This window comes from Silurus meridionalis, chromosome 28 (genome assembly GCF_014805685.1).
Source record: "Silurus meridionalis isolate SWU-2019-XX chromosome 28, ASM1480568v1, whole genome shotgun sequence".
Taxonomy (NCBI): domain Eukaryota; kingdom Metazoa; phylum Chordata; class Actinopteri; order Siluriformes; family Siluridae; genus Silurus; species Silurus meridionalis.
The window spans coordinates 9,948,901-9,963,664 of NC_060911.1; the positions used below are offsets into that span (position 1 = coordinate 9,948,901).

General features: G+C 35.5%; 1 protein-coding gene and 1 non-coding gene across 2 annotated transcripts; both read right to left on the reverse strand.

The window, feature by feature from the left end:
* Positions 1-675: 675 nt before the first annotated feature.
* On the reverse strand, positions 676-13,982 carry mnd1 (meiotic nuclear divisions 1 homolog (S. cerevisiae)). Its single transcript, XM_046842674.1, has 8 exons — positions 13,708-13,982; positions 12,064-12,129; positions 11,747-11,804; positions 10,774-10,922; positions 9,389-9,463; positions 7,210-7,324; positions 2,975-3,019; positions 676-1,222 (listed from the first exon to the last, which is right to left on the reverse strand). The coding sequence occupies exons 1-8, from the start codon at positions 13,708-13,710 to the stop codon at positions 1,116-1,118; spliced, it is 618 nt and encodes a 205-aa protein (XP_046698630.1). The 5' UTR covers positions 13,711-13,982; the 3' UTR covers positions 676-1,115.
* trnav-aac lies at positions 13,377-13,449 on the reverse strand. The gene has a single exon. It is a non-coding gene; the product is annotated as a tRNA-Val (tRNA).
* Positions 13,983-14,764: the final 782 nt, after the last annotated feature.

Below are 14,764 nucleotides of genomic sequence, written 5' to 3' on the forward strand. Positions count from 1 at the left end.
CGAGTTGCTATACAGGCGCCATCAGTCTTCATATGAATGACTTGTTTATCATTGAGTCAGTGTTTCTGATGTAAAGTAGCCCTTTGTTACCAAACACCAAGTTAATAAATTAAGATACAATTATGAGACATTTGCAAACTGTTACACATTAAACTGTTGGTTACTTTAAAACTAACCTTCTCAATCACAGGAATTACGGATGTGAATATTTGATCTGTTAACTGGTTGCAGGTCAGATTTATTGCATGACTGTAATGGTGACGGAACAGATTAAACAGGATAATTAAGGGAAGGTTTGCAAAGAAATGTCATGCTCCTTTGTAAAAGTATTTTTAGTATTAAAAAAAAAAAACAGTAGTTTGTTTGGATTCATGATGTGGCTGCTGTATTTTGTAGTTTATTTCAATACACTTAAAGGTATATAAATATTTTAGGATTATAGGATATTTTATTTAAAAATACATTTTGATGTATCTTTGCCCAACCTTGTTTATAATTAGAATTGAAATTGGAGTTAAAAATTGCCAACCTGGCATCCTCGGTTGCTGAGTCTGTGCACACACTACAGTCAAACATCCAGCAGTCTGTTCTCCTCTGATTGCTTTAAAACTCCAGCAGCAGAGTGAATCATAGTTCACTCATAGATGCCAAAGAAATGTGTACATTTCAAAATACAACCTATTAATACACTATTTATTGTACCAAAATGATAAAGACAGGAACAAACAGTATAGAAAACAAAACACAATACAAGCACAACAGTTGTGCAGGGGGAAAAAAAAAAAAATAACAAAACATCTGGTAGAGTTTTCCCCAGAGTTCATTTCTGAGTGCAAATCAGAATCTCAAACTGTTATCATTATAACTACACCAACAGATGAAATGTAATACTCATTCCAGGTCATTCGATTACCTAGAAGCTGAAATCTACAATGGCCTCACAGCTCCAGTGTAAAACTTCAAAAACAAAACTTGACATGACATTAATTTAATGATATTTATATTAGCTTATTTACATGGACAGAATTTGAGTAAATAATATATAACGTATTGATATATTGTATAGATATGTGTGTGTGTGTGTGTGTGTGTGTGTGTGTGTGTGTGTGTGTGTGTCAATCCAGGTAGTCGAAGTCTTCTGGAATCTCGAAGGCTTTATCCAATCGATTATCATCCAAGCTGAACTTCCTCTTGGCCCACGATTTGATAGAAAACACATTATCTAGGGAAAAATGAATCAATTCAGCGATGTCATTCACAAATCTGGAGTGTTGGCAAAGAGCGGCAAGGCCTCGTTACACAAGAGAAAGAACTGTTCTGCAGGAACACACTGAATACGAGAAGCGAACAATCTGTAGCGGAGGCAGACACATTCACAGACATCGATGTGTGTTCGGAGACGCCTTAACCTGCAGTTCTATTAGATGTTGTGTGTAGGTAGAGAACTCAACTTCATTTAAAAAATAAATAAATACAGAAAACCTACTGCAGTCATTTGCTGTTGCATCAGAGGTTTACACCAACATACACTTACATCTAACAAGCTTCATGGAGCTCCAGAAAAGGAATGGAACAGCCCCTAGAGCAGAAACGGAGCTTCTCTCGAAATGAAATTAAAGCTCGGCTTGATGTGTGTGTTTACACCAATGTTGGAACGTAGCTTTACTTGAAGTGTTTGTCAACACAAGAGCCTCAGGAGAATCCAAACCTGTGAATCGTGAATTAAGTTTCACAGATTTTCGTTTCTTCCTGATCTAAGCACAACACTTCACAAAGTGAACAGCTAATATATACCATTTCCAACATTATTCCAGACAAGTAAGCACTTCAGGAATAAATGATTCCTTTAAAGGTCCTATAGTCACTTTTCTCCAACATCTGCCTGGAATTACAGCAGTTGACATTTATTTAGTAGGTTGAATAAAAACAGATGTTTTCAACAGCCCTGTATCTCCACACAAAGGAAGCAGCAGCATGGCCTCCAAAAATAACAACGCAACAAATATAAGTTGTGGGTAGAAACAGCTCGGCTGAGAGATATAAAAAGACTTCCAAGATTTTGAGGATGCCCCAGAGCACCATTAAGTCCATCATTAAGAAGTGGAAAGTTTATGACGTGACCTACAGTCTGTCAAAATATGGCCATCTACCAAAACTAGACAACTGGGAAAGGGACACTTAGAGAGAGAGAGACCACAGGAAACAACATTGAAAGAAATGCATGGCATTATGGTCCACATGTACGGCATTATGGCCCACATGTACACCATGCAACAATATTAGACACTGCACACATCTATCTTGCATGGGAGAGTGGCAAAAAAAAAGTCCATCTGAACCCTTTTTCACAAAAACACCACAAAAAAATTGGCTTTGTGGTCAAAATCGAAAGCACAAAACATAATACCAAGTCGATTGTGAAGCATGGTGGTGGAAGTATAATGATATGGGGATGACTCTTATCTACAGGGACTTTACATTTGGTTAAGACAGAACGTAGAATGGATGAAGAGAAACACAGGGAGATCTTGGAGAAGAACCTGATGAAATCTGCAAAACATCTAGGTCGAAACAAATATGCTGCACCATGACAACGAAGAAAAGCAAAAGAGTGAAGCTAACATGATATAATGCTGGGAATAAGGTATTATAAGGTAAGGGAATTTTTACACACACACACACACAAATCCATCTACTGCAATAGTTACTGGTAGTTATAGTTATGGTAACTATGAAATCATCAGTCTTTTTTAAACACTCATCTGCCTAGCTTATTGCTTTAAACAGTACACACTAGGGATAACATTTATGCAGTAGTATGACAATTTGGGACACAGCCCAGTCTTTCTGCGGTTGGACGTTTCGATATTTCCACTGGGAAAGCATTTCAGTTCCTAGATTAGTTGCTATTCAATCATTCCAAAAGCCCTGAAAAGGGAAACGTAGGGTTTTATTTCCTACAGCTGAAACTTACCAGTCCACCTGGATACAGCTTCCTTCGCTATAGCGTTCTCTTTACCTACAGAAACACATCAATGATCATTTTTAGTTTTAGTTTTACACTTCTAAAACAACATTAATAACATAAACATTTTTCCTGTATTTTTCTGTACAAATTCTGTCCACTCAGTGATCACTATTTGAGAAAAGAAAGGCTAGCGTCTGTATGGGTCTGTTGTGTATTAAGAGTAGAAAGATCAGAACTAAGGAGAACATGTGAGGAGTTGACATTGATTCAAAACTGTACTCACACTCCAGGATTTAGAATAGAATATATATCAGGGCTGTCAATTGCATAATTGCCCTGAGTTGACGCGTGATTAGTCGTAACTCACTCGTACATTTGTATGTGTTCTATATGTACCTTAAATTATGACTTTTCAAGTTTTTTAATACTCTAATCAACATGGGCATAGACAAATATGGATGCTTTATGCAAATGTATGTTTATTATTAGTGAAACCAAACTCAACATAGAGCATTCAAAATTTCCAGGTCATTGTCATCTATAGTCTAACAACCAGAAGCTTCATGATGTCAATATGGAGGAGTGGAAAAGGATCCCAACAACAACCTGTGCAGCTGTGGTGAATTCCATACCCAGGAGGATTAAGGTAGTGATCGATAGCAATGTTGCTCACACAAATTATTCACACTTTTGGACAGATTTGACATGTTCAGTTAGGGTGTATGTTGTTATTTTTAGAGGACAGTAAATCTGTAGTGCTACAAAAGCTGCACATTGAATACTCTAAAATATATCCAAGTTTCATTTCTATAATATTGTCCCTTAGAACATATAATAAAATGGTTGCTGAAATGTGTGTATATACTTATAGTGAATATATCTATATTGAATATCTACTATTACTCAGGATATGCTAATAAAACCAATATAAAGTTATTATTTAAAATGTTTTAGTGATGACTTTTCAAAAGCCATTTTATATTTATTCAATTATAATCTCACATAATATAGTAAAAACTAAAACCTAAGAGACTAACAGCCACTTTTCCACTTGACTTGACTGAACATTATCTTGTTACTGCTCACTGTTTTGTTTTGTCTCGCAGCAGTAACTGTTTTGATGGTAGTTAGGTGTTCAAAGCTTCAGAACAGGACAAGTTAAGGCACGCTGAAGCTCAGATCGATACAGCACCACCCATGGAGTGATTTATTGTCGTTGACGGCCAGTAAAAACACAATTCAGCTGTGTTAATCTGTATAAAGCAGCCTCAAACAGCTTCTATAGTTACTTCTAAAGCTGTTTATAGACATTAGTGCCATAAATGTGATATGTCACAGAATTGAATTCTATATTTATAGCTTTGTAGTATTGGATTGCATTTGTCTCTGATCATCTATTCGCAATAGTTAATAAACTGGTGCGAGACTTGCTAACTGGGTCAATGTATAGCGAGTCATTTCTCATATGAACTCATTTCTTTCATCATAACCCAATTAATTAGGCAAACCAGGGTTACCGTAAATGTTATCGCCTTTTTTCCCCACACTGTGTGATAAAACGCTTAACCAAAAGAAAGAAAAAAAAAAGTATGCATGTGCAAACACACCCACTGAACACTTGCTCACTGTGAGCGCCTCAAAGTACTGCAACTTAAATTACTCATGTTAGCATTTAACGATTTTTTTTTTTTCTCGGACGTTCCTCACCCCTAGAATTACTCTTTGTTCAAATATGAAGACACAAGAACTAGGCCATGTGATCATGTACTAGTGTTGATGTATCAAAAAACGTGTGAACCAATCAGGTGCACTATGTATACACATGCATGGTATATTCTTTTTCTATTGATTACATTGCATATGCTTGAACGGTTTCTCTGCACTACTTGTGCACATTTCTGTATATAAGATTTACACATTTTACATGTCAAACTGGCTTTAGTTTCTTTAGTTTTTTCCTCTTAATTTTATATACTGTACCTTAAAGTCTCTGTCATTAAAACCAATTTTTTATTGCATGTAATTTATATTTCGGTTTCCTCATAAACAGGGTTTCTGCAGGTTTTAAAAAAGTAAAATTTGATAATTTTTAACACCTTTTTAAGACCTTTAGGAATGAAATTTAAAACCCATATCACGACTTCGTTGTTAGCAACTGGCCTTAACCTTAACCAAGCCCTTCGTTCTTTTTTTTTTCAAGCCGAGTATCGCTAAACTTGCACGTCCCCATAGCTGAGAAATACGATCCGTTTCACGTCTGTGGTACAACCAAAGAGAGATTCTCTCCAATACCAGAAAGCTGATTGGCTGTTGCATGTTGGTCTCATCTGTAGTCGTAATACAAATGAATATATTTGGACTTGCGAAAGAAAGAATTACACCACCACAGAAACCACAGAAACTAACAAACAAAAGCATTCTAAAGTGCGGCGAGAGCATTTCAATACGCATTAGAGGTAGAGTTACGTGTACATCGGATAATTAAAACCTGTTTAAAATCATTAAGGACATAGAACAGCCAATTTAAGACTTTTTAAAACCTAAAATTGAGATTTTTTCATTTTAGACTCCCCCCCCCCCCCACTTTTTAAAACCCTGCAGAAGCGCTCATAAATATCATGAAAGCCTTTCATTCCAGTAATTAATTTTTTGTTTTATTTTGTACTTAACTGTTAACATTTTTACAGATTTGTAATTTTATAGACTCATCTGCTTTTCAAATACAGTAATCCCCCGTTTAATCATTACGGTTACATTTCAAAACGAAAAAGCGCGATATACCGACACCACTCAAAAATGCTATTTAATGTTCAAACTGAATATATCACAAGGATTTTTGAAATAAATAACAAAACAAGCTGAATAATATATTGAGAATCAAAAACTAAAGTGGCTTCTGCATCATAAAAGCTGTTGTGTTGAGCTCTTAAAAATTTATTTCACAGATTAAGTATGAAAACGATCAACAATGTAGAACAGAACACCGGGTTAGCTTCTAGCTTCTAGCTTCGTCGAGGCATGGAGTTTCTGGAAGAGCTTCAACAGATTGGAGTTGCTGTTTATCGCAGTAGATACGACATTCGAACCAGAAATACACAGCTTACATTTGACTAAAAAGCTTTTGTCTTTATGCTCAACTAAATTGAAATAATGAGCATATTTCCACTTTGAGAAACTCGTCTCGACATTACTGCCGCACAGACCTGAAAAAACGGAGACACGCCCACAGCGCGTCTTCTTCGTGTTTAAAGTGGTTCATCCTCCAATGCGCCGCTGCTGTAAACAGGTCAGACTGTAGGCTACACTTCAGCCAAAATTAATTTATTTTAAAAACGGACAACGCACCATACGGTAACGGAGTTACTTTATTTAAAAAGTAACGCGTTACAGTATTAGTTACTGTCAACAGTAACTGCATTACACTACAACACTGCCTATAAGTGTTTTTGGTCGACCGTGCTGTTTGCGAGAGACCGGGAAAACCAGCTAAACTAATTAGTTATGTGGCAAATGCAATTCCGTGATAAACCTTTAGGGGGCAAGATTCGAACCAGCGAAGGATTACTGTACGAAGGATTACTGTACACCTATTTCTTTCTCTTTTTTATGTAATACAATTAAACATTGTTTAAACTCTTGTACTGCTGGAAAACTGTTCAGGAACCAAAACATTTTGTGGATTGTATAGAAACAATTGGGAATTTTGTGTCCCAACAACTTAATTCATTGAACATTGCTAGCTAGTCTGACTCGTGCTTATTTTTCCTTCTCTGTGTGTTTCGAGAAATGTTGTGTGTTCATTTGTTTCATGATAAAAACCAATAGTAAGATGAAATAGCTTCACCATTTGCACGAGTGTTAGACTCAGCTGATATGACGTTACGCATGACCTGACCTTGTTTGTATGCTTTGTTTGATTAAAACGAGAAAGGCAGGGTGGTGTATGGCTTCTTCATACAGAAGCTTATGCTATATGAGGTGACAAGAAATAAGTGAAAATAATGAATAATATTAAAAGAAAAAAAGAAAAAGGGTGTAGATTCTACAAGCCCAGAAAGGTACTGGTGCAAAAGAGGATAAGGTCATTCTAAACTAGACCACACCTACTAGGATCAAATGTTTTAATTCTAGGGGATAATAAAATGAACCCACACCCTCTTTCCTAGACATTTTTCAATAATATAGGATTTAGTCTAACTAAAGTCCTAATGTGTTGAGCCTGATCTCAGTTCTGTACTCACGCATTTCCTCCACCACTTCTGGATCACACTCTTTATATTTCTCCAGCTCGGCACGTAGGGTTTCTCTCTGCTCTTTCAGAGATGCGAGCTCCTTACGAAGAGTCGCTCTTTCCTCCTAACACACACACACACACACACACACACACACACACACACACACACACACACACAGAGACTACATTGTAAAATGAACATATTTAGATATTTTAGTTTGATGAATAATACCAGCTTTACAATTCGATTCAGCTCTTGGACAATTTTTTATTTATGAATTATAAACTATGCCAACAATGTGCGGTTTTGACCGTATCTTCATTTCCAAAAATAATTCATTTCTACAATTTCACCAAAAAAAAACCCTGCAAAAATGAGCGACTAACACTTAATGACCTAAAGCATTATTTTAACAAGACAGAGTTTCAAAGTCAGCTGAACTGCCTGGGTTTCACTCTCTGTATATCAAAGGAGGCCCACCATGCCATATCTAAGAAGAGAAAAAAAAGTAGGTTTGGGGGGGGGGCACGATGCCACATATCTTTATTTCTAATTAAACATGTAACATAAAATTTCGTGTCTTATTTTTAAGCTGTGACATCTGAACACTGAAATGAAATATACAGAATGTAAGTGAATTTGACATGAAAAAAATAAAGGTCCACCTTTATGTCTCTCATCAGAGGTCACTGATGTTACAAGCATAGGAATTGTACTTCTTATAGCTTGAACATCTGTATAAGGCTTTGAACTCATACTATAAATGCTAGAAATCTTTGGAAATAGAACAGCGTCAGTTAAATGGATTAGAGTGAATGTTTTTTCATTCTGAATATTATAAAACAAAAAAAGAGAAGAAGTTTGATTGTTGGCTGTTTATAGGTAAAGGGCACCTCTGCGCTATATTTTAACTTTGTGGGACCTCTGGTGGTCAAATAGTGTAACTACATAAGAACAATTAGTAACAGAATGCTGATTTCTATGCAGTGCATTATCTCACACACACACACACACACACACACACACACACACACACACACACACACACACAGCATTGTCTCGATTCATATAACAATTGAAGCATCAACCAGTTGGAGACGGGAGTCATGGTATTGGAGTATGAATAGGGTTTAGTTCTATTTAAAAAGCTGTTGATGCAGGAACATGTCTGTTCAGCCAAACACAAAGAAATCACTGGTGTCTTATTGATGCAATGTGCAATGTTATTTCATACTGGTCCCACCTGCCCGATTATGTGTTTGTGTGTAATTTAATAACTTTGCTACAGATGCTGTTCTCTCTCTGGTTTAGAAACCATTAGTTTACCATTAGTTGCATGTTACAACACAAACGTCAGATTAGAGGCAGCTAATGGAGCTCAAGGAGGAAACCTTCCTCTTGTTTTGCCTTTGTCTTTCTTGGAATTTAATCTCTAACCTTATAAATAATCTATGAATTTTTTTATGCTTTTTTTTAATATAATTTCCTTTAAACGCACCATGAATCTCACAATAAACTGATTATTATACACATATGAATTTAGATTTACTTATTTTTTGAAAGCACTGATTGTAGCATCACATTTAATTAAATTCATTTAAATGATTAAAAATATACAATATATTCAGTATATGGACTAAAGTTTAAATTGCTATGTGATTTGTTTTTTGAAAATTCCATACTACATTTTGTCCCCATTTTCTGTTATAATAACCTCCACTCTTCTGGGAAGATGGACCACTAGATTTTGGTGTGTGCTTGTGGAGATTTTTTGCTCATTCAGCTACAAGGGCGTTATTAAAGTCAGGTACTGAAATAGGTGAGGAGGCCTGTGGTACAGTCAGATCTCCAGTTTATCCCAAAGGTGTTCACTAGGGTTGAGTTTATAGCTCTATAGCAGGTCACTCAAGATTCTCCACTCCAATCCATGTAAAGCATATCTTTATGGAGCTGGCTTTGTATAATAGGGGCATCTTCATGGTGAAACAGGTTTGGGTCTCAGGTGTCCCAATACTTTTGTCCATATAGTGTATATTATAATTTTTCTCAAGGAATCTCATAAAGTATGTATGTTTTACTTGTCTTTTTACTCTCAGTGTTTATTATCTGTTATTATATCTAATAATCTGTTATTAATTATATAAAGTTTAGTTATGGCTGAATAAGTGCTAGAGAGACAGCTTACGGTATCTTCTCGTCCATCTTTGGCTTTTTCAACGGCCTGCTGAAGACCAGTACATCGATGCTTTCCGTCCTCAAGCTGCAGAATGAGAGAAACATATGACATGCGCTTTTATGGTGCATTAAAACAGTCATACATCCGAAATCTGGCTGTAAAAAAAGTATATAGTTTATATGCATATTTAGCTGGAGTAATCCGACTCCAAAGTCAGCCTGATTTTCAAAATATCTGAATTATTTAAATATCTGTGTGGTGTGGACTGACCCACAGAAATACACCAGTGGTATAAAATCTAGATATACAAACACACAGGGAGGGAAATGAACAGCATGCTGAGACCTAATAATTATTCAGCTCACTATGAGAACAGAAAATTTGCAGTCATAATCAAATCTTGTGCATTTTAGACTTCTTACTTACACAGACACCCATAAAAACATGTCGACTGATAAGAATATATAAGTTTGAATCTAGTTTTAAAACATCAGACATTTCTGAGCTAATAATTTTTCTCTGGTTCGGACCTTTCGCGTGTTGGCAAACGTGAAAACCACTACACTACGGGAACTGAGCTGTCAATGAGGCAGTCATGTCTGGAGGTGATAGCAGTGTGTAAGTGTATCAGGTGTCTTAGAAAACCCTGTTTGAGACCCTGACATCACGTCCACAATGTTTAGATACTTTTCCCATCAGTCACTCTCAGTCACTCTGCGCTATGTAGATTGTGGGGGCGGAGCTTCATGAACATGTGCGAAAATGAAAAGGTTCGAGATCAAGAAGTAACAAAAAAAAAAAGAAAAAAAAACATTCAAAAATTGATGCCAACTTTTTAATCACTGGAGATTTTGTTACAAATAATAATAATCTTACCTATTAAATCTTTTTAAAGTATATCATATTACTTCTGACTAAATATATTGAATAATAAAACATAAAAGTAGAGCACAGAAAATACAAAAAAAAATAAATAAAAAAGTTTGGCCATAAAGTTTGAATCAATAAATGCAAAGAAAAAATGCAATATAAAGATCCATTAAAAAAAAAAAAAAAAAAAATTAAACATCTCAAAGAAGTAAACCAACAGAAAAAATTCTGTTGGTTAAAAAAATAAAAATAAAAAAAATCACAATCTTAAAAGAACTTTAATAATCCAACCGGCAAAAACAATAATGTGACCTACAAGTGACAGAAGAGATCAGTCTTAGCATGAAACACAGCGCAATGAAACTGAGAAACATGGCAACTTAAACACACACAAGAGAATGAGACACAGGTGACAGCAACATCCTGACAAAAACAACATCCATCCCCACATCCATCCTTCAAGCCTTATATTACAGTTCAGCGAAAGTGGACTGCCAGTACTGAATTTGCAACGTGGTTCTCACCAGTTTCTCCAGGTCCTCCAGTTTGCGTTTGCGGGCGTGAAGAGCTTTACTAGGAAAAGCCCAGAAATAATTGGAGGTTCCGACTCTCTCCGAGTCCACCATGTTGTCGTCCACCAGGCTCTGCAGCACTTCTTTTACTGACATTGGAGCTGCACAGGACACAACACAAACTAATCAGGTTAAACTCGTAATGAAGGTGGACAAGCAAATTTCAAATTCACTTTTGTAGTCCTGGCAAATGTCACATAATGCGTCTTATTTTTGGATTATATCAAGGAAATGGTTTAGAATCATTAGAATTAACCTTTAAGTCAGCTCACAAATTGTTTTATATAGTTTATACTAGAGGCCGACCGATTCATCGTTTTTGCTGATCAATCGGCACCAATAGTTGTTCTCTGGAACTATCGGTTATCGACCAAAATCTATACCGATAGTTGTTCCGGGTTGCGGCTGAGAAGATCAGCTGTCATTTTACAGCATTAGAGCGGCCTCTAGAGGCAAATCACTGACGCTACATTTGTTTTGACACGGGAGACTCCACGCTGCAAGGAGCACACACTGCATGGAGAAAGCACGATGCACAGAAAGCGCAATAGTATATTTATTCATTATAATTTATTAATTATATCATTTTATTTATGAATATAAATTATATATTTATTTCATTTAGCACATTTTTTATGACTCCGTACTTTTTTTGTAATAAAGTTCAGTATTATTTTTCCATGAAGTGTTGGTTTGTTTATCCAGTGTTTATTTTAAAAACTTGATTAATCGGTTGTCAGCAAGTACGATCCATCCTAGCTATCGATATCAGAAAAATCCACAGGTCGACCTCTAGGTAATACCATGATAAACTATAATAACAGTTCAGATATTATCTTGAAAAACATTGTAGATCAGTAAAACACATAGATCAGACTTCACGGGAGTTTCCTCAGGCACCTATAAGTATTAGGACATTACTTACTGATTCCTTTGGTTTTTGGGGCGATTTTTTCAAGGTCCTTCAGCTGAAACACATCTTTCTATTATAGACAAAACAAAGACGTAGCAATTTCAATGATCTCCAAATAGGCATCAGTTACCTGTAATCAGTTATTAAAACAAAAATATAGTACAAATATTATGAAAAAATATAAATATCCTCTCAAACTCACACTTTATAATTATGTGATAACTTTTTAAACACACTTCATTTAATCATATTGATGAATACATTTTATAATCAATAAAACTCACATAAAATGGTCATCCAACATTTCAACTAAAAATGAACTCAGTTACCGTTTCAAAGAATATCTCCATCATGCGGCTTCTTTTCTCCTCCAGGCTTAGGCCTTTCTTCTTTGACTGTTTGGAGAAAATGCAGAAAGTAAAAATACATTATATATGAAGTTTTATCACACCACGAAATCACAAAATTTAAGGACAAATGTTCTAACTTCGGTGACGTTTGTGACTTTTACCAGCCTTAAAAATTGTAATAATTTTCTTTACTAATAAAATAAGTCTCTTTGCTAATGTTATTGTGGAGAGGATTCACAGATTTCTTTTTCCGAACAGGTAAAACTCAGCTTAATGACTCCCCTTTCCAATGCAATTAATCACGATACTCTACATACAGGAGCCCAACAATCTTCCGAATTAACTTGCGGTGACAAAAAAAAGATTTACTCGGGTGATATGGATTGAAAACATCCAATGAGGCGATTCTCAGAGTGGAATGTCAGGGTTCTTATGGGAAGATTATATGATGTTTATAGAGACAGACATCAGATAATAAATACTTTCTTTTGTACAGCGTACTTATGGTTTACGGTCCCAGAAAATTAACTCATCAAATGTTCCTCAAGCTAGGACAGAGTTGTTCAAAAAGGCTTTTATGTTTTTTGCACCTTCAACTTGGAATTACCTTCAGAAATCACTAAAACTACAGTGTCTAATTTCCTTAAATGATTTTAAACATTATGTTAAATCTATAGAACATGAGTCCATCCACATGTGCAAATGTTTTAATTAATGGCAATTATATTTAAATTGAAATGCACTTGAGTTGTCTTTTGCCTTTTGGTTTGTTTTGTGATTGTGTGATTTAATTTGTTCTGCTATTTTGGCCAGGTCTCTGTTGAAAAAGAGATTTTATATCTCAATGAGACTAACCTGGTTGAATAAAGGTTAAATAAAAATAAATAATAACCTGGCAACTTGGAAAGTCTGAATAATATATTTTAGATATTATAGCTGTCCACTTATAAAGAAAATGTGCAGTTCTGGAAAATATAAATAATAAAAAAATTTAAATTTTATCTAATAAAATAATTTACCTAGTAAAATATTCTGTGCATATTATATATGAAGCATTATCTCTCCTTAATAGTCTAAATAATTTTATTTTGAGTGTTCTTATAGGAAGATTATATTTTGTTAATAGAGAGGGATATCATAATAAACTGGCAACTCAAAATGTCTAGATAATAGACTTTAGAGATTTAACTCTACTTATAAATAAAATGTGCAGGAATGTATGAAACATGAATGAGACAAATGATAAATATTTCATTAAATAGAGATATTTTAAGAGAAAATGTTTTCACACTTGTTCCCGCCCGGTTTCGAACCGAGGACCTTTCGCGTGTTAGGCGAACGTGATAACCACTACACTACGGGAACTGAGCTGTCAGCGAGGCGCCCACTTCCGCTCATAAACCTGTCTATTATTTATCTTTCAATTGTTTTCAATTCACTGTACGCAAATTATATAAATGCATAAACTTTACCACGCTTCTACGTGTTATAATAATAATAATAATAATTATTATTATTAACAAAGCTAACCGCCTCACCAAAACCAGCCTCGAAGTCTACGTGGCCATATCAAGCTCTTCCCACCTTTTAATTTTCCCGAATATAACTAGAAATACAACGCACCATTTTCTTCAGTTCAACGAAGTTCTTCTGTCAGAAAGTCAGAAAGTTGCTGATGCGGCTGTTTTTTGTTGTTTTTGTTGCTCTTATTCCCGCCAACAGTGATTGAACAGCGTGGCGATGCCACTGCGCATGCGCGGTTTTCCCTATTTGCACTGTTTGTTAAACCAATAGGTTAAATGAATATTAATGTTATTAACACATCGATAAAGGTATTTGGGTGTCCATCGGTTTGTACGCGCGTTAATTGAGGTTTAATAAAAAAAAAATGCATGCGTGAATGTTATCGAGGGGTCCAAGTGGTGCAGTACTCCTGTTCAGACACAAGGTGGCGGTGTGCCATAACAAAAGTTGTTTTCTTGTGAGCTCGACTTCACAAAAGTTGTTCTCTTGTGATCACGACTTTATTTTCTCACCATTAAAATTTTTTTGCGATCTTGCCATAACAAAAGTTGTTTTCTTGTGATCCTGCCACACACAGCTTAGATTTCTCATGATCTCGACTTGTGATCAGTAGTGAATTTGTCTGTGCATTCATCATAACAGCATGTTATAGATGCAGAATTATAGCATGGTCATGGATGATTGCATTCGCTTTTAATTTGATCAAGGACTTTAACTAGAGATTAAGTCAATTTTCGCTGCAGGAAATAAGTAACTTTGATAGACACCAAAAAACCTTCACGAGATTTTTTCATGATACAATTACTGGTATTTACGTTGAGATCGAGAAAATTATGTTGTGATAAGGAGAAAACATCTGCTATGTCGAGATCACAAAAAATTAAGTCGTGACAGCCTTTGTATAGTCATACACTGGCATCTGTATTGTTTTGTTTTTGGGTACAAATCAAACTTAATTAAACACCATCCATTCATGGATGGCTTCAAAATGTTGATAGGCTGAGAAGGCCAGTTTAGACTTGCCATGAATTCCAGGTTCTTACCATATGAGATATAATCTCTCCCATTTGTCCTGAGTCTGCCCTGGGGTCTTCGTCTATTTCCCCAGTGGAAGCACTGAAAGCTCCCCGATAATTATAGTGAGCATACAGTGAGG

Bases quoted from the DNA above. Each gene is read 5' to 3' on its own strand.
- mnd1 (XM_046842674.1), bottom strand. The intron at 11,805-12,063 runs GTAACTGAGTTC...TGTCTATAATAG, and splicing joins TGGAGATATTCTTTGAAACG to AAAGATGTGTTTCAGCTGAA. The intron at 3,020-7,209 runs GTGAGTACAGAA...GTGTTTCTGTAG, and splicing joins AGAAGTGGTGGAGGAAATGC to GTAAAGAGAACGCTATAGCG.